Below are 24,648 nucleotides of genomic sequence, written 5' to 3' on the forward strand. Positions count from 1 at the left end.
ACATCAGAACAACTGAAACGATTTAGCATCACGTTAACTGTTAATGCGGGAGATCTATGTCTTTTTTTTACTTTATAATAGTCAACATTATTTATTTAGTTAATATAATAGCATTATAAACATATTTATATGTATTTATTATTTTATGTACTGAAATTAGCTTACATTACGTTTTTTTTTTTTTGCATACCAAAGATACAAAAAGTGTCAGTTACAATAATGCAATAAAAATATGGCATAGGCCTGCCATTAATGTTAATAATAATGAGAATTAATGAATGAATAAATGAAAGTTCAGCAACATGAAATAGGCTACATAATGGTGATGATACACAGGGCAACTTTTTGAGCAATGTTGCTGGGCAATCTTGCCGAGCGATTGTTGCTTGGGCACTTTCCCATTGAAAATGTGCAATACATTTCTATCTGGATAATTTAGATCAGTCGTGGGCCCTGTGTCTCATCTGGTTGCCCGTTGACGGCAACATTGCCCAGCAACATTGCTCAAAAAGTTGCCCTGTGTATCATCACCTTAAGACTCAATCCCCTACCTAGACAAACAAAGAGTGACATTTGAGAGTTTTTCTAAATTATTTCTCTAACTTTATAACAATGAAGGTGGAAATGCGACTCTATCTTCAACATCTCCAGTGTCACAGACTCTTCCTTTTGGAAGCCATGATTGTATGTGTTTGGCTTTTCTTATGAGAATCTGTTTCTGACGTGTATTAATCAGACCAGACTTTCTGTTTAGAGCCTGATAACTTTCCAGGTTACTCTGATTTTCACTTTCATTTTCCCAATGTTGAGTAGGGTTTTTTGTTAATTTTTTTTATCTTTTTTCAGCAGTCCTGCTATGAAACTGATTCCTCTCTCTCTCTATTTTCATATTCCCTGAAACTTGTTGCTAAAATGGCTCTGGTGGAAACCCAGTCCACTCTATACTCTCGAGAGGCAGTCCATATCAAGACAGCATATCAGCATCACCATTAACAATTTCAGAAATAGAGATGCAGCTAAGCAGGAGTTTTCAACCTTACAGACCTTGTGACCCCCCGAAAAAGTTACTTATACTTGATACACATTATTTCTACTTCCTGTTATTTAAAACCAGAACATGGTTTAAAAATACATTTGATTATAGTTCAGTCAGATTTCAGTTCTCCACACAAGACACAATAGTATAATCCTTAAATGATCCTTTTGTGAAAAAGACATAAACGCAGACTGTGTGCTGTGTGAGCAGGTGGTACTGGAGGCCATCTTAAAATCAATACAGATTTATATGCCCGTATGGCCTAATTTGACATATACGAGAGGGGGGAAAAGGCCACTGCACATTGCCAAGTGGCTCTCTACAACTAGCCAGATCTTCTGGAGATTTATATGTCATAATAGGATTGTGAGTAAGCGCTGCTTGGCTGTGTGAATTTATGTGCCTGATTTGTCTGCCCCACTCATAGCACTCGTTCTATCTAATTCACACACTTAAGGGCTCGCAATGGACAAATGTAATTAGAGCGGAACATAAACATATGGTAGCAACAGTGAGTTTAAGGCATTAATCCTGGCTGGTTAGGTACGGTTGGATCAGTTCTGTGCACAGCGAGTGTCCATGTTGTCTCCATTTGTGTTATATCTTTAAGAGACACCCCATAATGAATATTCTGTCATCATTTCTTAACCTTCATGCCATTCCAAACCCATAAGACTTTCTTTCCATCTTGGAATGGCAAAAGGGACGTTCATGGCAAGCACCAAAAAGTACTAAAGAATCATAAAAAAAAACATGAAATTGTCGTATTATCAACTTTAACACTATATTCCAGGTAATCCTAAAGTCAAACAATAGCTTTGTGTGAGGAACAAACTAAATTAAAGTAGTTATTCACTGAAAATTTTGCTTTGAAATAATTTGCTTGATAACTGTGGTCACCATTCACTTTAATTGTATGAAGAGCAGCTTGGACATTATGCTATAAATCTTTAATGATATTTATCCATGTGGTGAATTTTTAAGAGTAAGGTTTAATTTAGATAAACGTGTACATTTTGTCAAGAAGAATTTTTTTTTACATTCTGAATTTGGGACAGAATGTATGAATGAAAGAATGTAATACCTTGAAAATCCGTTCTATATTTGGTGTTTTTATGCAAAAAAGAGAGAGGTTGACCTTGTGTGTAATAATTTTTTGATTAGTGGTATAGTTTTATGTAAACTCGCAAAAAAAAGGTAGATTTGTTAAAGTTGCTCCAAGTTTTGTGACATTTAAAAATACATTTATTTTTTTAAAGCATCTAAAAAAAAGGAATGCCATAAAACTCTGAATATATATATGAATATATATATGAATATATATATATATATATATATATATATATATATATATATATATATATATATATATATATATATATATATATATATATATACATACAGTAGAATCGAAACACTCTGAAATTTTTTTGGGTTAAAACAACCATTTCTGGGGTATTTGGCAACCCAGTGGTGGGTGAATATTGGACAGAACATATAGATATTGATTAATCATCCTTTAAATTATGCTATAAATTTGCGTTTATATATTTTAGCATTTCTAATTTGTTATATATATATATATACATCAAGTTATGGAAATACTTTGTCTGCAATTTTCACACTCTGCATTGGCTATACAAATAAAACAATGCTCATATGAGATGATTTTCAGAGCTACTGAGTTGCTGTTTTCTTGGGGTCTCAGAGTGTTGCTGAGGTTTTAGTCAGCATGTTCACTGCTTATGGCTGAGTCTTAAGTATTTAATTAGTGCCAGCCATGGCTAATCTCTCTCTTCAGCACACACACATAAACACACACGGGCACGCGCACGCACACACACACACACACACACACACACACACACACACACACACACACACACCTCAACATGTGACCCCATCACCGATCACTCCAGGATTACCCAATTCTCTAGCATGCTTAAACACATGGTAGCCTGTACAGAAGAGGACTTGTGGGTGGCAGGACTGCTTTAAATATGTAGTGTAGTTTCTCTGAACAGTTCTGTGCTCTGTGTGTCCAACGTGTAAAATATTTAACTGCACACCACATAGCATATTTATAGCAAGCTTTGAATTTGTATGCATATAAATAAAACGTAACCTATGCAAATAAGGTCTTAATATATTAGTAGGCTACTTTTTTTTTTTTTTTTTAAATAGCCTACGCAGTTCGAATTTTTTCATGAACATCAATGAGGGTCCCTGCTCCGTCTCTATCACCTCTTCCACTAGAGGGCAGCCTTTACCCTAAACGTGCAACGAGATAGGCCTAATGTTGTTGATATTCGTATTTATGCAATCATGAATGCACTTTTACGATTATTTATGACTTGGCAAAGGTTTTTTCTGTCAGTTGACGAGAGAGAGAGAGAGAGAGAGAGAGAGAGAGAGAGAGAGAGAGAGAGAGAGAGAGAGAGAGTAGAAATCTTGATTCACAGAGTGCGAATGTATTATTAAATGTGCTCCCTCTAGAGGACGAACCGAATATATTTTTCACAAAAATACTTTACTTTATTTTAACATTGATATACACAACTGATGCAGCATGCGCAAAGACAGCAAACCTGTACATTACTCATAATACCTAATAATAATAATAATAATAAGTATGCAGTTTTTTCATTAACCCAATTATATTCGACGTAATTTAAAAAAAAAAATTCAGTCGGTTTTCATAAAAGTCATAGTAGCCTACTCTTATTTTGACAATTTATATAAAAGAAACAGAAGCAATATTTTTTAGCGGCAGGTTTGTATTTCGCTTGACAGCTGAAGAAGAGTGCAGTAACATGACATCCACGTGGATCAACGGAAAAGAGGAAACGCCTCCAAAATCAGCGGTAAGCAAACATTTCAGAGAAGCCAATCATTTTCATTTCATTAATATGGTTTAATCTTGTAATCATGCAGATAAAGAATTAAGGCAGTGAACAAGATAAAGATTTTTGGCTTGTCTGGGCAAATTTTCATTGTTGTTGGCGTGTGCATTAAAAGTAGTTTACATTTAGGCCTACCGCAGTGGGTAGAATTGAAGCTGTCTTTACAAATCTTGTTCTTTTATCATATCTACATCAGATTGGAATCAGATCGGATTGTTATCAGTCACACAGAGGACAATGCTGAGCTGCAGCACTTTGGAGGAGATTGAGGTAACACCCCCCCCATTGTCAATTGTGTAATAACAGAAGGTCACCACAAGAGGGCGACTCCACAATATCAATGAGTTGTTAAAAATAAACATTTATAGTTGTGTCTGTCAGACTTGCACAAAGCACTGAGCAATGTAACATTTTGCAAAACCTACCTAAAATATTTGCAGTGGTTTGATAAAGTTTGAAACCTTTGTACCCTAGGCATTAGTCTTGACGAAATATCACCATCTTCATGTTACTGATAGTTACTGATACAATTTAGTTTACCTCTCAACTAGGGTTACTTTGCATGCATTTATATTGGCATTAATAATTTCCTGTCATTTGTTCGGCTCTCAGTTTCAGTGGTCTTTTGTAATGCCATAGCAAAGGTTCTGGTTTTATGAAAACTCATTCACCTTACACTACTAAGAAAAGAAAAATATAGTGCTGGGTAGATTACTTACATTTTAGTCAGTTACTAATTCCAAATTACATGATAAAAATTGTAGTTAGTAATGTAATCGATTACATTACACATTTAAGGTAATGTAATCTGACTACTTTTAGATTACTTTTGACCCAACTCGTTTATCACATTGATTTGAATAGAATAATCTTGTACCATAATAATACAAAGAGAATGAAAATATATTCCATTCTTTATCAACAACATGAAGTGCATTTAAAAAGAAATTGCATCTGGGTGTCCCATACTGGGGTAAATTGGAATATGACTACAATTAGTTAATCTAGGAATTTACTTTTCCCTTTATTCTCTCTGGTAGCATGAGAATGTTAAAATGCAGGATCAAATGCAGAAAATTACAACAAAATAGATTATTTGTCTGGTCTGGGTTCCTCACCTGTGTTGCAGATTGATGCCATCACTCATCACCTGCTCTGGCGGTTGCGTTGTCTTTCATAAACTTTGATTATTGCTTAGGTACTTGAAGATGAACAATAAAATAACTGATTGAAAACCAATTGAAACCGTATTCAGAAAACATCTTAATTTATTTAATCAAAATAAATAAGAAATATACAACACATACATGCATTCAAATGCATCTAAAGACAGCCTTACACCCCACAACCACTCTGCACCATCAAAAATATGATTATCAGTTTGTTCTTATCAAATCAAGACTCCTGGAAGCTCTAAGGACGATCATTTACAAGGCAGCTTTTTGGGAAATTTTGTGTGATGAAACGCTGGGTAACAAATTTGTGCAATGAAAAATGGAAACCGTCTTAGTGCTGCTGACCATCTCACTCTTTCTGTTTGCCGTTTTAAGCAACATTGGTAGGAAAATCTGTCCTGTGAACTGTTAAATATAGTATTGTATTTTTGTGGACATACTACTCTGTTATCACCATCTTGTTTCATCTCTGTATAGTGTACTCTCTTACTATCAGGCTTCTTTAGGCTAGATGGTTTTTTGTAGATAGCATTTTGAAGTGATAACTAATTCAAACTCCCACCGAAGAGTAAAATAGATCACTGTTGTCCAATCACTTTAAGAACCATTTTTCCACAGGAAGATAATTATTTTGGACAATTCCAGAACTGGTCCAGAAATGAAAATGTTATGTACTTTACTCTTATTTTTCTAACAAAGTATTATTTCCCATCTTCCATTAAACATTATTGTTTACAAATCTATTATGGCCTGGTTTCACAGACAGGGCTTAAATTAAGCCAGGATTAGGCCTTAGTTCAAACATTTAAGTAGCTTTTATAAAAGTTCCTTAGAAAAAAAAAACATTACTGGTGTGCATCTTGAGACAAAACAATGGCACTGACATATTTTAAGATTTGTCAGTGCAAGTTACTTTCAGTTAAAACAGCTCAAACATGCATTTTAGTCGGGGACTAGACTTAAGCCTTGCCTGTGAAACCGGGGGGAAATGAGAATTACTTTAGACAGACGGTTAGACAGTGGATAGTGATTTATATATATATTTTTTAAAGAAAACCAATACAAAACAAAAGTAGTCCACATGACTCATGAGCATGTTCTAGGTCTTCTGAAGTTGTTTGAGGAATAGACCAAAATTGAAGCATTTATTCATGGATTGTCTTCCATTCCAATTTTTTAAAATCTCATTCATGCTTGTTTTCAATTAGAAGAAAATGTCACCCCTTAGATGCACTGTGCTTGGTTTGACGTCATGAAGCCAAAACAGGATTGGTTCTCACATAAACAATCATACCAGGCCAAGTTTGGGAGAAAAAAAAAACACAACTGAGATTTGAGCTACAATATCCCTGTATACATATTGTTTCTATGAGCCTGTCTGCCAAGGTTATATGGTGATACGAATTCTTGTCATATAAAACAAAGAGAAAGTGCAAAACTAGCATTTACAGCAAATAAAATATTCACCCCACTTTATTGCCTTGTAGTGAGACTATATATTTGCTTAAGGTTTAGGCAAGAAGCACTGGTTTGTTTGGGTAAGTGGGAGGTAAAGCATTTGGTTGAACACGCACAGATTAAAGGTGCTCTAAGCAGTAGCCATTCTGGAACTTCTGCAGATTTAACCCCCATAACCCCGCCCTAATGTTATACCATAGTAACCATTGTTACCATTGTAATCAGAGATCCGAAAGGAGAACAGTAGCATATCTAGTTTTTGCCAAAGTTGTTAAAAACTAAACTGTAGCAAAATAATAGTTCTTGTATGACAGACCAACAACTATTAATTGCTTATGAATCAACTAACTTCAACTACCACACTCCTAAACACCCCCTTCCCATTTATGGGCTGTCCTATGAACGCACAAAATGACTGACAGGCAGAAAATGGCTAATCAAAGAATCTGACTGTGGTCAATTATTTGGATTTTACAGAATTTATGGCTGCCACAGAAACAGATGTGATAGTTTAAGAAACATCAATCCAGTGAGATCTGTCAGGTGGAGGGATAATTTCTGAGTGCCATTCTAATAGACAAAATCGCTTACTGCATCTTTAATAGGGATACACATGGCTGACATCCTAATATTTTCAATTAAGTGATCAATCTAAAAGGAGAAACGCTTTTGGTGGTCTGTACAAGTGATGTAATATTCTTGAGTTTCGAGCATCTCCTGACATCTCAAAATCTTCGGTGACGTTATGTTTCTCTCTTTAAATTTTGCTTTGTGAATTCCTCCCACTAGTACATTCATCCTTTTAAGACCATTCGGTTAATTGTGAAAACATTCATGACCTCATATCTCTGTGGCTACAACTTTATCAAAGTTCAGGTCAGAGCTATGGCTGTCTATGTCCATCTCTGTCCGACTGTCCATCTCAGCCGTCAGCTCCTTGAGAATCTTCTCCAGGTCCTTGTTCTTTCTGTACATCTGCAGATAATTGTACTGCAACTGCTTTTGGTATCTGATTACTTTGTCTTTCTCTTTATTCCATGTTTGTCTCTCTTGCTGGAAGCTATTCATCATCTTATGTTTCTTTTGCTTCTCTTCCTTCAGTTCCCCTCTCAGCCTTTCTACCTCCTTGTGTAGGGTATCCAAGTCAGCGGTCCCTCCATTATGATGTAGTATTTTACTGGCACCTGTTCCCTCCTGGGATTTTGATTTGGCTTGACTAGCACCAAAGGCCTCCATCCGAGCTTGGCTTATCTTCAGTTGCAGCTGTTGCTCCTCAACCTTGGCTCTCATGGTCATTAGCTTCTGTTGCTCCTCTTTGGCCAATGCTAGGTCCTGCTTCATGCCCTTGATGTCTGTTTCCAGCATGTTCACCTTCTCCCTGAGGAGGTCAGCCTCATTCTTCTTTCTTTGAAACTCATTCTTAGATACCTTTTTAAAAACAGATATCAAAGTAAGTCATATGTAACAGTACAGGATGCAGCAACTGCAAGTTAATCTAATGTCAACAAACACATACCTCGACCTCAGCGCACCGCTGGTGAAGAGCTTCCTCATACTCCTTGATCTTCTGTTCCAGTTCTTCCATCTTGCATTTTGACTCCTTCAGAGAAGCTTTGAGACTGACAATCTCACTGAGTTTGTTCCCAACATCGGCTTGGGAGTCCCTAAATTGCTGCTTTAGCAGGGATATCTCACCTGACTTCTGGCACACCTACAAATATAAAATAGGGTGAAAAAAAGCATAGATGCGTTTAGTTTTTTGTAATTTACAATTTAGCTCTTTCCCCTGATTATCCCAATATTTAGAATAGTACTCAATATAGACATATTTATCAATTCATAGAGCACATTCAGTGTATCCACATTTGTCACTAAACCACAAAAAGGTCTTATAGACTGACCTCCCACTGAGTCTCTTCTAGTGTAGGTACAAGGTTTCTCTGGCTCTCATAGATTCGAAGTCGGCTTTCTGCAGTGTCCCTGTCACGATTTAGCTGGTCCACTTCCTCCTGCAGACGTTCCTTGTCCTGTTGAAGTTGTATCACCTGAAGTTGCAATAACTGTTGGGCTCTCAAAGCCCTCTGGGACACCTGCAGTTATACACAAAACATCATTAGGATCTTTACGGATAAAGGTGAATAGCGTGCTTGATTGACTATAAAGGTAAGGTAAGGTAAGGTACTCTTACTGGTTTTGGATTAACACCAGACTTTATACATATGCACATTTCCGTCAAATCTATGAAATATTGTAAACAACTAACCTGACGAAGTTTTGTAGAACAGCGTTGTTTCAACCCCTCCATTTCCTCAGCACAGTAGCGCTGCTTCTCCTCAAATACCTGACATGTGTCTGACTCCTTCTCATCAAGGCTCGTTTGTAACTCTGCCAGCTCAGTTTCACGTTCCAGAAGTTTGTGCTCCAGCTGCTGTATTAGTGATTCATTCATTGAAATTGGTGATCGGACACAGCCCCCAGAAGCTGATGGTTTTGTTGGGTTTTGCTCTGAAATTGTAAATCTGTGTTCAAGAAACTGCTCTTGGTTTCCAGAGAAATCAATCTTTTGCTCCGTGGATGAGACTGTCAGTGCTGCAGCAGTTATTTCTCTGTTCAAACTTATTGCAGCTGCCACACTTTCACTGAGGACACCAATGGATCTTGTGTTGCTGTTTGTGGACTCGCCACTTCTGTTTGTTTCACAAAATCCATCGGCCCAACTGTTTCCATTAGTCCCACTACACATCCTACTGGATCCAGAGTTTCCATTCATTCCAGCTAGAGCGCCCTGTGGGTTCTGAGATGTTTCCATGTTTTGGATAAGGCCTCCATGGCGCACCATGTGATTAGTTGAAGTGCTTAGGTTGTCCATCTGGCTGCTGCCACTGGTGCTGTGGGTGGGGAGGCTGGACATAGAGTTCCTTCCAGAGTCAGAGAAGGTACCAGAATTTGTCTCCAGTTTGGGGTCCTGAAGATCTTTGAGCCTGTCTATGGGACTAATTCTCTTGCCCAGGATAGTGCTCAAGTTGTTATGAGTCTCCACCAAGGAACTGCTGCTTCGAGGAAGAACAGGTTTAAAGGCGGTCGGCCGAATCAAGGCGTTCTCTACACTCTAAATGAGAGGGGACACAAAAAAAAAAGAAAGAAAAAAAAAGACAGATGAGTGTTTTTGAGATTTAAAGTGCACAACAACCAACTGATCATTCATGAAGCTCATGTTAAAGGCAGGACACTATCCATCTTAAAACCTATTGATCAGATGCTCTCAAAGTAATTACTCTCATAACTGCCAGGACATTACAACAAAACATTTTGCATAAATGATTGATCAACAAGGCAATCTCAACAATACTTCCTTTCTTATTCTTCTCCTATTTTTCCCAGTCATTTTCTCTTCCATATGGTAGTATGTTTGCCCTGCTAGTTTAGCATTAACTTCCTGACCTAGTAAAACTCGGTTCATTTTCCTAGCTACATCCTTCACAAATGAGGCTATTCAGGGAAAGAGCAGCTTGCCTGCTTGCAAGTGCCACACTGCCATTGGACCGAATCTCTGGAGAGATCAAGGCATTCTTACCTCGTCAATCTGGGGGTTTAATTAAATGGAGCAGACACTGCTAAGCTCTTAGTGAAAGTGTCAGGGTCTGGTGGGGATTACTTAACATCAACTATATTTGACTGTTGTTTGATTTTGTGTGATAACAATGGCTGGGGGGATGGGCCATCTTTTGGGTTTGGCTGCTTTAATGTGAACTAAGCAGACATTTCGATTTTTACTGCTTTATAAACGGAATTGTTTATGGACGTTTTTATAGGATGGAAATACTTCCTTAATATACAACAATATAGGCACTGAAGAAATTAAACTCTTGAGGATATGTTATTTTGGCAATATAAAATTAACTCTGTAGCCCCTTTGTTTACTTTCTGGCTAACTCCAGTTCTGTTACCTTTTCTAGTTTTCCAGACAGCGGGACTAATTCTGGTGGCCCTCTTCTCCTGTCCACCTCATTGTCCATTTCAGCTGTTCTTCCTTGACTGTCTTCAGCTGTATTAATGTTATGTTGAGCAGCTCGGGGCTTGTTGCTGACCTTGATGTAAAAGAAGTCTTCGTTTTTGCCTGAATGGTAGCTGACTTTTGAGTTGTTGTTGGTGGTGCAATGGTCCTGTGAGAAGCCATACTTCAGAAGGCCATCCAAGCTACGGCCTGTTTTCTTAGACTGAAGACCCTTTTTGAGTTTGTTTTCAGAGGCTTTGCAGTGTTTGCTGTGGAGGCTATGGCCTGATATCAAACTGCTGACACTACCCATGTTTGCTGGGACATCTGGAGAAAGCAGGTGGTGGTCTTGGTGGTGGCAGGTGTGTAATTACAGAATTTTAATGATGGAGGAAGGTCTGATGGGCTCATTGCCTTGTGTGGAGATCCTTCTTATTCCCATTTGGGAAACCTGGTAAAACATGGATTTTAAGAAATGAAGTGAGATGTCTCTTCTTGTCATTAGAGCAATATAGCACCAGGGTCTATGCATAATTTGTCTTAATGTTTACTTTACTTAACGTTCACTAGGTGAGCAAACAGGTCCTATAAAAACAGGAACTACAGCATGTCTTCTTGTTGGCTATTTGCCCACATGGTGTACAATAGGGGTAGACCTAATGGCAGTTATCCTGAATATCCTGATTTACAAAATTGAGACCATATTGAATGCATGCTATGAACAAGTAACCAGAATACCCTCCTCTTTGACAAACAAAGCTTGACAATGCTGCAAGCTTGAAATTAGTGTGACTAGGTCAACATCTTTTCATTTTACTTGGTCAGTAATTACTTTTTCCCCTTCTTGTCAGACTACAAAAAGTTGAGTATGTTTACATGCACAAGCAAATACCGTACCAGGCACAGCAAGCTCACTGTTTGCGATGCTCGCAATATAAGAAGAAAAATATACATATTGAATTGGTGTTGGGGTTTATATGAAGGTATCTCTGAAGGGAACTGACTGTCTTCTGAAAAGTTTAAATGCCATTTTATTTTCCTCTTACCTCCTTATAAATTAGTGTTTATAAGCGCAGTGCTGCTTTGTGTACAGTGGTACCTAACGATACCGCTGCTGTCCCATAAGCGCCACCTACTGTCAGAGTGAATTTGCATTTTCATTCAGTCGTCTGCTTTTTTTGTTTTGTGCAGGTGGCTTATGTAGCATCATTTCACAAATCTAAAGTCAGACCATTCAGTTTTTGCTTTAAATCTAGAAATGATACAATCTAATTGAAAACTGCTTATGCTTCATGTGTGTAGCATCTTTGTTTGGATCGTGATTAAAATACAGTGGTTGACTCTAATTTGGCCAGTTTGCCTGTTATAGAGCAAATTAAAAACAAATAAATTTGCTTAAAGAAAAAAATCAGCAACCGGTATCGGAAATCGGAATCGGACATGAAAAATCTGCATCTTTTATTTCTTCAGACAAGCATTATTTAGAAAAAAAAGCATTCTTACTTGATGAGGTAGCTTACATGCATATACATATATAAGGCTTCATATTTTGGAAATAATATTCCAATAAAGGGAGCCCGCTTGGAAGACTGGACCTGTCAGCCACCTGACAACAGTTCAAGAGTACCAAAGGTCTGTCACCAGCTAATCAACCTTCTTTTATGATTCATATGTGCCTAAAGCATATAATACACATCCATAATCAACACATCATGCCTTCCATCTGTCTTTCAGAGCAGATAGAAAGGGGCTTTATGAACAAAAGACCTGCCACCATCGTCACTCGTGGCTTTGTATAACTGGCCTGATATGTTAAAGGCTTATTAGCTAGAAAGAACAGAGCAAATATGCCAGCTGTTTCTTAATTATTAATATCACATTATGAATTCATGCATTACAAAGAAATTGTATCTTTTTATGTTGTTTTATTTTGTGCTGCCTTGTAGCTGCTTTTAGATTAGAAAACCATATATGCAACCACATACTTGTGTTTGTATATTCCGACCGTAAGTTTCCTTGTTGCATACCATTTCAAAATCGAATATAAAACGGTATAGAGGCATATATTAATGACTTCTTAAACACTGATTCAACTGTTTGTACTGCCAGAAGGATGATATTCCAGACAACTCAATTATCATTCATGTGGATTTATTCTCCATATGCAGTGATTTAAATAAGGTTATTTGATACTACTTTTGGATTAAACGTCTGTTTCAGCAGAAGGACTTAATCGCTTCAGGCAGCCCTTTGGCGGTCCCCTCCAATGAAAAGCGACCTCATCAGAGTCTTTGTTTAAGAGAGTAACACATATTTTATCCTCGAGTCATGCCAACCAATGATGTAATGCTTATATTCTTCTTTTATACAGCACTGCAAATGAATCACAGTGCTTGACATTATCATCAGTTCACACATTCTCACAACACGTAATACACACTTGTCATAAGTTAAAAATGCAATAAAATCCATTTAAAACAACTCCCATAAATCACTGGAACAAGCAAACTGTTTTTGCCAATCCACAGAGGGAAGTGTTTTTGTTGTGATGAATTTGCACTTTTCATTTATGAAGAGCAATCTATACACACTGCATATTACTATATTAATGCATTATTTTTTCATTTAAAAGGTACAAAACAATCAGCAAAAGTCAAGTCAAGTCAGACATTGCATTGTGTTTTGACACATGCACATACATCACTTCCCACCATGTGCTGCAGGTAAACAATCTCATTTGAACCGTCTCAGTGTCCATCTGGCTTTTGTAACCTAAAATCACCTCTTTTTTTACTCCGTGATTACGTTCAAGTTCAAAGGCTTACCGGAATAAAATAGATGACATAATGACACTTACTCTTCGAACAAATAAATCCACAGTCTCCTCGTTTGTCAAATCTGAATCAAATCTCCTTTGCATGCTCTCCGTGGCGAGTCAGAATGTGTTTGTCCTTGAGTGAACCACTGAATACTATATAGACTGCCTGTAGACAAAAGTCTACCACGCAAAGTGGGCGGATCTTATCACCACTGAGAGTTTTTTTCCCCTCCATATCTTTTTTTGGAATAACCGACATGTAAATGTTGCTGGGAGACGGGACCCCAGTGTCCCCTGGGGTCCCCTGGGAGAAAGAGGGGGCAGAGACCATTACACCTCTTTACATAAGACGTGTGCCGCTAAAGAGATTAACTCACTGCTGCACACAATGAGCTCCAAGCCCCCCTCTGTCAATCTCACTTTCACTCCCGCTCTTTCTCTGTCATACACACTAACACTAACATAATTACAATGCACAAAAAAATATACAAGTTTCATAAGCTCTTGCGAATCTCACTGACTCACTCGTTTAGTATTGGTTATGTTTCACAGTTTGTTTTTTATAAACACACACACTTTTCCCAGTAGGCTCTCTTTGCTGCCCTCCCCTCCTCTCCAAACTGCCCTGCACCCACTCTGAACAAACACCCCTCCTGGAAAAGAAAGAAGAGCTTGATGTTCCCTCCCTCCGTCTGTGTCTTTGTCCACTGAAGTGTGCCTGTTTTGTGTGAGGTTCAGTGAACTCGAACATTTATTTAAGCTGAGTGCTACATTTACACCATAAAATAAATGACTCTCTAACTACCTCTCAAAAAGAAGTGTGTGCAAGCTTGTTTCCGCCACATAATAAAAAAAGGTAATTGCGACCTTTTTATCTCACAATTCGGACTTTTTTACCCTCAGAACTGCATAATATAAACTCGCAATTGTGAGTTAGAAAGTCAGATTTGCGTGATATAAACTCACAATTGCATGTTATAAAGCCAGAATTGCAAGATATAAACTGTTATATTCTCACTTTATAACTCGCAATTGTGAAAACAAAGTCAGAATAGTGAAATAAAAAGTTGCAATTATCTATTCAATTGTTTTATTCCGTGGCAGGAACAAGCTTCCATAGAAGTGTGTGTCCGTATTGTGTAGAATGTATATTTTTGTGCAGATGTGTTTTCAAAATAAACTTTAAAATTCCAAAGCAATTGAATATTTTAATAACCTCCAAAAGCAGTTGAACATGTTTAAATGATACTTTCATATTGGAGTAGTTAAACACAAGTGGCCCTTTGACTTGTAAGCAGTCTAATTAGTATTTTTGTTTTGTTTTCCAGAAAGAAATATATAAATGACTTAAAAACAATCACTTTTATTTTTAATAAAAAAGTTTTTTTTGAGTAAATGTAGTATCTAATCTATCTAAAACAATTCTTATTTGGGATAAGAAAAGTAAACAATGTAAGAAATATTCTCTGAAAAAACATATTTTATATTCATATCATGTTTTAAGGATGTTTTACTTGAAACAAGACAAAAAGACTTTTATAAGAATATTCACTTCTGTGCTATTTATAGATTTCTTGTACGAAACAAATTCAATTCAGCACATTTGTTTTTTATGTCCCTTTGCTAGGTCTGCATCTGGATTTTATTTTTGTGACTTTTTTAAGAAATGATCATAAGCATTTTCCCCAACAATTGTTCTAAAGTCGTCACATAACTTTCTGAAAATGATAAAAATATCTAAGAGTAAATTCAAAATGCCATAACCACTGCACAGCTATTGCTCTTCACCGAAGTTTTTGCATCTGTGTACATTCACCTGAAGCGCAAATTCAGCACCGCGGGGACCAGAACAAAGAAGGCAGACTTTCAGATAATCAATCTGGCTGTGAAACTCTATCCCAACTCTGCGGATGCATCCCCTTTGTCCAAAACACCAAGGTTGGAGGAGTTGTGTTGTTTGGAGGGAATGTCAGATTTCGAGTTAACAAAACATTTTCAATGCTATAATTGTGAAGAAAATAGGCGTTTCTGATTTGTCACCCCAAGTCCCTTCCAAGTATTAATTTCATTACACACCGACAAGATGTTGTTTTGGGGGTGAAGTTTGATTTGGCAAGATGACAGCAGAAGGCATGGTATTGATTCTTCACATGCTCTTTGTAAGTGCTTAGTGGAGGGATCAATGCAATCAATATGTAAAAACAGGCCATAGCCGTGGACAATGGGACGGGCACATTTGCAAGTGTGCGAGGAATCAAAGGTCGGCCAGTCTACGGCTGTGGCCCCTTGGGACAGGGGGCACAGACAGCACATTGAATACGTTTCTTTAAATTATGAATGTGGATTTAAGTGTCTAGGAGTTCCCAGAGGAGTTGTTGTTTAATATGGTACCTTGCAATGAAAGTGAGAGGGCAGCAGTGTAATAATAAAATATGCTTATGCAAAATGTCATTGGCCCTTATTGGTCAGTTCAGATGAGGGCCAATTTTGATTTATGACATCTTCAGTTGGATGCTGTTCTGAGTCTCACTCGGGAGAAAACTGATGTCATATGTGGCCATGTGCCAGATGACTGTTTTGAACAAAAAAGGAAAGCTCTGACTGACTAATGGCGCTTTTCCACTACACAGTACCGGCTCGGCTCGGCTCGGCTCGACTCGACTCGCCTTTGTTTGGTTTTCCACTGTGTAAAAGTTGTACCTGTAGCTGCTTCCAGGTACTTTTTTTCATACCACCTCCGGCGAGGTTCTGAGCGAGCTGAGGCGATACTAAAATGTGACGTGAAAACACGGCAGACTGCTGATTGGTCAGAGAGAATCGTCACTATTCACTGCGTCATCATTGCACGCGCCAGACGGAGTATCCTGAATAAAAAACAGCAAAAACAAAAACAAAACCATCCAAAAACAGCATACACTCGATTTCCTCCATTGTCCTGTGTGCGTGGGTAGCGGGTGTGTGTCGCGTAGAAGAAGTCACGGCAGTTTCCTGCGGTGACGCTATGACGACCAGGTACTATTGTGGAGGTACTATCTGCAATGGAAAACGGAGCGAAAAGCGAGCCGAGCCGAGTCGAGTCGAGTCAAGTCGAGTCGAGTTGAGCTGGTACTGGTAATGGAAAAGCGCCATAAGGGGCCATTTAGACGACACCATTTTCAACTAAAAATGGAAAACTTTTTAATGTGTTTTGGTCGTTCATTTACACGATAACACTGTTTTGGGGGCCTGAAAATGCACACTTTTGAAATCTGTGAAAACGGTGAAGTCATGCACATGCGTATTACGCGTTCAGTCTATAGATGCGCAGTGTTTCTTTACAAAGTGACATCGCCAACTACTGGCCTGGCATGGGTAATACAGCATTTTTAGACGCTTTTGTGGATCCGTGTGAACAGGGATTGTTTTGACATCATTGTCTCTGTATACGAAAAACACAAAGGAAAAACGTTTCTGTTTTAAGTACATCGTGTAAAAATGTATTAAACTATTTTATTCTATTATTTTAAAACTTAAATAAAAATAATTTGTATTATTATTTTATTTATTTACTATTTATTTACTATTATTTTATTTTATTACATAATATATTTAGTTTTTATTATAATGTATTTTTTTTATTTATATTGTAAAAATCTATATGTTTATAATGAATTTATTGGAAGATTTTACTGAGCTTATAATTCTGGATTTGCCATTTGATGACTTAAAATGCGGTTTCTGGAAAGCAGCCTACTCATGTGGGACAGACCTGTGGTTTTGAAATAGTGTATAAACAAATGAGGTGAGATAAGGTTGGACAAAAATGAATACTGATGTGTAAAAATGTATATAAATGGGTGACAAATGTGTGAGCACCCAAAAGGTGGTCTTCGAAGCAATGCCATAGAAAACCCTTTTTTTTTTTTTGTGAAGACCATTTTGATAATCAGAAAAAGTTTTGTGCGTTGTAAAGGTTCCATGGATGTTAAAAATGATTCTTCATGGGACCATAAATGCCAATAAGTAACCTTTATTTTTATGGGGTTAAGAATTACATTTAATGTCTGTATAATAACTGACACTTTGCCCTGCCAGAGAAGATCTTTTTTTAAGCCTAATTTTCAGATTTTGGCCTTTGTAACCCTGGGGCTCATTCAGACACTATTGTAATCACCCAGCAGTAGGACACATGATTTACAGTTTGTTGGAGAGTAGCTGTGGCTCTTTATGCGCTCTGCTGTTGTATCATTGTTCTCAGAGACAGATGAGAACGATATGACCTAATCATACAGTCAATGAGCTGAGCTCAGTGGGAGCCGTGACAGAGCGTCCGCTTGCCGCTAATAGATGCTTAGATGTTATTGAGGTGGAAAGTCGGGCTGGCTATAATTGGCCATGAAAGACCTTTATCACAGACAGTGGGCCTCTTTTGGGTGCGTGTGTGTGTGGTTTTGTTCCCCTCGCACGTTCCACTTGTTTGTCAACCTATGCGGGACAAAGACGTCCTAGAAGTGTGGCCAGCAGACGTTATCCAACGCATGGCCAATCCATTACCGCATGAGACCCAGTTCGGGCTGTTGTACTGTAGAAGATTTACTGCAGTCTGAACAAAGCGTACACTGCTGCACTTTACCACACCTGGGACGGCCAGATGGCACCCATAGACTTGCATCTGTATTGTTAAGAATCATTTTTTTAAATAAGTGTCCCTTCCTATCATGGAATGTATGCTCTGCTTTGCATATGGTACTAGGTTTCTTGCAGAAATGTAATACATCAAGAATTTGGAGGCTTTTTCCAGAATGTCTATAAAAATAATAAACTAGTTTTGGGGAAATAGACTTCTTGGTTCTTCACTGAGGCATCTATTATGTTTATTTTTTGGTCACACTTTATATAAGGTGTCTTTTTTTACTACTTAAGTCAACATTTTTTAATTGTTCATAATGTATTGCAAATTGTTTTTGCTTCTATTGAGGTGGGATATTGGTAAGTCTCAGTTTTCAGGGTATGGTGTTTAAGGGTTGGTTAAGACGTAGCTCTATGGACAGCTGCGTAATTATAGATGCAATTTATTACAGCGGTTATTTTATGCAGGTATTTTTGTAATATAAGAACAATGTAAAAACGTGTTTACACTAGGGATGTGCACGAATATTCGAATATTCGAATATTCGATCTGTAATTTTTATTCGAAAAATAAAATACGATGTAAAATAAAATGCACTGGGTGGAGCGTGTTTAAGAAGTGGATTGTATTTGTATTTAAATTATTTTTAATCAATTATTAATGAAACTGAGTTATAATATCACCACCACAATGATAAATCACATGAAATCCAAACACCTAACCAAGTTGCACCAACTTGAACTCCAAGTAAGTTACAACTTAGCCTAGTTTTGACGTAAATGGACACTAAGTTACGACTTACTCACTTCTAAATATTTTTGCGTTGCATCATTAAAGTTAGTTGAAGCGTAACTCTAAGTATAAACTAAATATTTTCAGCAGTAGCGGTTGGAATAAAATATTAGACAGACTGAACTGCATCAATAAGCTCTTCTTTTACCTGACAGACTTCAATTCTTTAGACATATATGATAATGCTGACATTTACACTCGCTTACATTTTGAGAGAGAGAACATTATGTGAAAAGATTACTTTGTTAGCGGCTCTTTAACACGAACCCGTCCTGAACAGCACGACGTTGTGTGCATCGGTCCATGTTGTGCATGTCAAATATCAGTCATAATCAATAAACGTAATTTCTTATGTTTTTTGTATCAATATTTATTTATTGATCCTTATTCATTTCATTTCAAATACAGTTTCTGAATGTTATTTACATATAAAAACACTTATGTTATTAATGATCAAGTAGGCTATCGTATTTAATGGAAACGTATTTTTACCGTTAGTAACGTGAGGCAAAAGAATGAAGGATAAACTGAAATTCACGGCATTTCAACACAACTTTTGCTCACGTATTTGAAGGCTGCTATTGGATCATCGAGGCGAAACGTCATATCATGCGACTACGCATTACTTTACGGAGCGCTTACGACCTACTAGCAACGTTCTGCCTTACGTACAAATGGTGCAACGGAATAAAGTACAGAGTTAGTTACAAACTTGCTAGTAGTTACTAAGCCTCTAGTGTGGACTTTACGTTCCAATTTAAGAAAGAACTTGCGAACGGCTGGTGCAACCCTACCCAGTCGATTAAGGAAGCAGCTGTCCATCACTGCATTAAAGGGGTGGTATAATGCCCTTTTCACAAGATGTAAAATAAGTCTCTGATGTTCCCAGAGTGTGTATGTGAAGTTTTAGCTCAAAATACCCCACAGATATTTTTTATAGCATGTTAAAGTTGTCACTTTTTGAAGGTGAGCAAAAACGCACCGTTTTTGTGTCTGTTCCTTTAAATGCAAATGAGCTGCTGCTCTTGGTACGGAGGGCGGAGCTTCAAGAGCTTGTGTCCTTTTTCCTCACACAGACATGCACTGAAAATTTCTAAAACTTTTAGCCTTTTATGTTCAAACCAAAGTCAGAAAGATGAAGAGACTCAAGAAGTGACATCATGTAGACAACATTTCTGAATGGTTAGTTGGTGAATTTATGTAGCTTATGAGTAGTTATCTTTTAGTCATTGATTAGCATATTCTGTCTTGATAATCTATAAATCGTGTTCCCGGGGGTGGGTTTATGTCAATTTTAGGGAGGAATGTCGTGTAGTCCCTACCAGTCGTTTGTTGTAGTCCTTAAAAAGCAATTTCTTTAAAAGAAAATATCTCCCTTTGCTTTGACCTTTGAGCATTGAAACTTTGCAGATGTTGTTTATGCTCAAACAGCAACAACATTACACACTAACTAAAGTTAGAAAAGTGAAATCATATTCAACCACCCCTTTAACGACTGCAGGTAAGCGCAGCTGTACCCCGAGGGAATCGTGATCCGAGATGATATCTTCTGGTAGCAAAATGATTTTGAGACATGTGCTTTCTTTAAGTTTCGTTGAGGGAGACAGGTTTAAGAACAGAAAACGGAAAGTGCTGTTAGTAACTTCACTTTGCACACTGTGTCTCTGCAACGTCTGTCAGTGCCGCGCATTTTCTCACTCGAGCATGGATTGTGGATATTATTGTTTTTCTCAACATGAACATGAAACATTATAAACACGATAATGCTGACTCGAGTGCATGTACGTTCTATACGATAACTGCGCAGTCTGCTTTATTAGCATTTTTTTCCGTTTTCGACTTATTGTTAAATGTTTTCAACTAAAAGAAAACCTTAAGATATATAGTAAGCTTGTTGTGTATATTGCCTAATGTAAGCTTGTTCAGAAATGGTGACAAAAACTTAAAACAAAAACAAACTTAAACTTAAAAAATAACATAGGCCTATTTCTCGTTAAACGACATTTAAATAAACGAAAATTCAAATATTCGATTTTTATGAACCCGAATATTCGAATACAATATTTTTGAAATATGCCCATTCCTAGTTTACACACTAGGTGCATTGTTTGAAATGATTAATTTAATCTTAGTACATAGTAGTTAAAGACACTTAAGCCTCTTGGTACTGTTCGCGTGTCGGTCAAAATGTACTGAATTTTGTTTTATTTAAATGAAACGATTGTACTATATTTTAGTTCGATAATGTTTTTTATTTAATATTTTGTATTTTTAGGGGATTTTATGGTAGCCTGGTCCTACCATACTCTCGTACATTTCATTTGTACCGAGAGTCTGGCCACTCTCCATTGACAAGCGTTAACTTCCTTGAAGGCGGGTACTCTGTTGAAGGTACTCTGTATGGCTCTGCCATAACCAATCGCTAACGTTTGGTCGTGACGTAACCCTTCAACTCAAACTTGCACACAACTTCAACGTCATCGTTCTCAGCCACTCCCTCTGTTCGCTGACTGGACCGGTAAAAATTTGGCCGGAGAAAACCCACGAATATACCGCAAACCCAGACGGAGAACTGAAGGAAATTGAAAATTGAGCGGAAGTACGTAGGAGGGCGGAGCTAGGCTAATTTTATGGTACTTAATTATATTTATTCAGTTGGTATATAATCCATTTAATCACTTTTTGATTATGTAGGGTGAATTGCCCTAATGTGGGACACTGCCTAATGTGGGACACCTAAGGTCTAGTGTTTGTAGGTCCCCCATAAATACATGAATGACAGTGAAACTATGGGTTAGACAAAGCTGTGGTGTCATGTGATCAAAATCACATGACCTATCAAATGTCCAATAATATCTGAGGGTGGAGCAATCATCAAACAGGAGGCACCTTGTGTGAAGACCATCCGAAGGCCAGTGACATAGAGTTTTAACCAGTTTGATATTAAGGAGTTAAATACATTTTAAACAATGCTATCCTGCAACTTTTTAGCCTAATATGCTTATGAAATGTTTGTCCATCAAAAAATAGTCTAACTTTGTGCGTATCAACTATATATTTTATATTTTTATCAAATTTCTTAGTGTCCCACATTAGGAAATGTGGTTTCCAAATCCGGGACAGTATGATCAGCCTAATGTGGGACAGTACTTCATGGAGTCAAAAATGTGTGGTGGGGCATGGTTTGTGGGACAAACATGGTTATTTACATGGTTTTAGTCTTGTAATGCAATATTACAATACTGTTAATGCAGATTTTTACCGTCATGTGAATTTTTTATTCTTGGAGGGCGGTTTGAAGGCTCTTTTGTGCGTGTGCATGCCTACATACGTGTGTGTGTCTCTCTCTATCTCTCTTTCTCTCTCTCTGTGTGTGTGTGTGTGTGTCATGTATGTGTCATGTATGTGTAAAAGGTATAGTTGACTTAAAATGAAAAATAGCTCTGAATTTAAAAATGCCGTAGAAAACCAATAAAGCAATTCCACTTTATTTTATGCATCTGATTAATTCAATGAAATGCATTTTAGATCACAATGGTAAAGGTGAGAAAGACAGGGACAGATTGTCAGACGCAGAAAGAGAGGCAGAAACAGGTAAAGGATAAGAGAAAGAAACTTAATCCGTGGAGGCAGGACAGGATGAGAGGAGCCATAGAGGAGTATAGGCAGATTGTTGAGGATGGTGGGGTCCCTCAGCTGAGACTGTTGGCCAGGGCATGGAATGTCCCTAAATCTACTCTCCAGTGAATCTAAAATAAAAGATTTTACTATTCTACATGTATCAATGTGATTTTTTGGTGTTTTATCATAGATTTTTCAGTGTCCCACATTGGGGACACGTTCTGTCCCACATTAGGAAGCTGCAGTTTTTCTCAGACGACTTGCAATAAGAGCACTAATATGTCTATAATTTATCTTATGAATGGGTTATCTGAATTTTCTCTTTTGATTTGATTAGGATACATCCTGTTTTTTTTAAATAGTATTGGGTGTGGATTTGATGTTTTGGTTACACATCGAAATATGTCACAGAAGTCTGAAGTGCAAAAAATGTCCCACATTAGGGCAATTCACGCCTACCTGAAAATGAAATTTCTGAATGCATAAATCTTGAATGCTTTGGAGCACAGACTTAGGTTTGGTCTCCTTTTCTCTTCTTAAAGACAACACTTGGCCAAAAAAGTTCACTTGAAAAAAGTTATACAATTTTACTTTTTTTTAAATTAAAATGCACCAAAATAAAATGTTCCAAAACACATTTTACTCTGAAACTGTGAGAAAATCAAAGCCATAAATCTAAACAAGCGGTGTTCCAAATGTGTGGTTGATATAAAAAAAAAGAAAAGAAGCTTTGTGCGCAGTACAAAACGTTTCCAATAGATGCAATTCGCCCCCCCAATCATTTCCAATGAATTCATTTCAATACAAGTATGACTATTTTTTTCACTACCATTTAATCTTTTCAATTAAACCTTTTTTGTGTGTTCACACAGCAAGTACCAAAACCTTTACCAAGTTTCTTACCATTCCGATGAAGTAACCGCACCACGAACAGCACCAGAGGGTTAATATAAAATGTTTTTTATGACTGTTTTTTAAATGAATTCTAGAAAGGATCTAGATATAGTGTCAATACTGGAGTGCAGCCAGACGGGAGTGTCCCGTGGGAACAGTGTTTCTCAATCACAACAATGCTGCTTTTCTCCCTGTGCTCTGTATGAGCACATGTGCTAATTAGCTGAATCAGCTGAATTTAATTTCACTATAAATTAATTCAGTTCATTACACAATTTTGAAATTTAACCTGTTACATGTAGAATGAGGCTCAGGTAAATATTAGCAGATGGTTAATAAGCAGGCTTTGGGCCCAAAATATATACAAATTCTCCATTTCATCCGTATATGTAATAAACTAGTGTCATCACGCATGTTTAAAGATGTTGGATGTATGTCTTATGGATCCATTCATCTAGACAGGGAGACTGAATTGGTGGTATATTGTGTGCAGCTGCTAAGGGTCTGTGGGGAAAAGTCTTGTTAGCTATCTCTTTCTCTTTCTCTGTCCACCAGCAGATGTGATCTTATCATTCCTAATCAAGAAAAAAACTGAGCACAATGACCATCTGGAGCTAAGCCCATCAGTGGCCCAAGCTTTTACACATCCAACAATGTGCCTCTGTTAATTTTCTCTCATTAGGTAGCAATTTGTGTGTAATCAGTAACTGGTATAAAAGGCATTAGAATGTGTTTTTTAGTCCTTTTTACATCCTATTAATGTTTTGTTTTTTGCCCCATGAAGCAGCAGTTACTTTTTTAATCTGTGCTATCCACCAGTCTGATTGTGTCTGTATTTTTTTTAATGCTTTTTTGGAAATGTTTACCACACAAAATGGGCTGTTGGCCGTCATAGGAACAGTCATACTGCAGGATTGCGACCCAAAATGTCTGATACAGTCGGTCTGAAAATGATAATTCACCCAAAAATTTAAATTCTGTCACGATTTACCTTATGTCGTCCCAAAACTGAAGAGTTCAGATGCAAAAGCCTCTAAGTGCCATCTGAAATTTTCTTCTAGAATGATAATTTTTATCAAGCTCGTATATTTAAGATCAGTAATTTCACTTAAATGACAATTAATAGGTCATTTTCATTGGCTTTTAAGTGAAATTACTGAACTTAAATATACGAGCTTGATAAAAATGATAATTTTAGAAGAAAATTTCAGATGGCAGTTAGAGGCTTTTGCATCTGAACTCTTCAACTGTATGACTGACTTTCTTCAGTAGAATCCAATAGATTTTGATGAATTTATCAGTGGTTACCAAAACTGTTTGGTTATCAAGATTCTTCAAAATATCATCT

The 24,648-nt window shown here is 37.2% G+C and overlaps 1 protein-coding gene across 3 annotated transcripts in view; it reads right to left on the reverse strand.

The window, feature by feature from the left end:
* Positions 1 to 6,213: 6,213 nt before the first annotated feature.
* The window catches only part of lzts1 (leucine zipper, putative tumor suppressor 1), a 29,928-nt gene continuing 11,493 nt past the window's right edge, over positions 6,214 to 24,648 (reverse strand). Inside the window, exons 1-6 of one of the 3 annotated variants that reach the window (XM_084388474.1) lie at positions 23,310 to 23,478; positions 10,520 to 11,017; positions 8,836 to 9,681; positions 8,474 to 8,662; positions 8,089 to 8,283; positions 6,214 to 8,000 (exon numbers count right to left, since the gene is read on the reverse strand). In XM_084388474.1, the coding sequence (XP_084244600.1) occupies positions 7,413 to 8,000; positions 8,089 to 8,283; positions 8,474 to 8,662; positions 8,836 to 9,681; positions 10,520 to 10,879 (2,178 nt within the window). In that variant the 5' untranslated portion in view covers positions 10,880 to 11,017; positions 23,310 to 23,478 and the 3' untranslated portion in view covers positions 6,214 to 7,412. Of the gene's footprint in view, positions 8,001 to 8,088; positions 8,284 to 8,473; positions 8,663 to 8,835; positions 9,682 to 10,519; positions 11,018 to 13,423; positions 13,540 to 23,309; positions 23,479 to 24,648 lie in introns of those variants that run through there. The other 2 variants (XM_084388473.1, XM_084388472.1) reach the window with 2 other exon arrangements.

The sequence above is a fragment of the Rutilus rutilus genome, assembly GCF_951802725.1.
Source record: "Rutilus rutilus genome assembly, chromosome: 19".
Lineage (NCBI taxonomy): Eukaryota > Metazoa > Chordata > Actinopteri > Cypriniformes > Leuciscidae > Rutilus > Rutilus rutilus.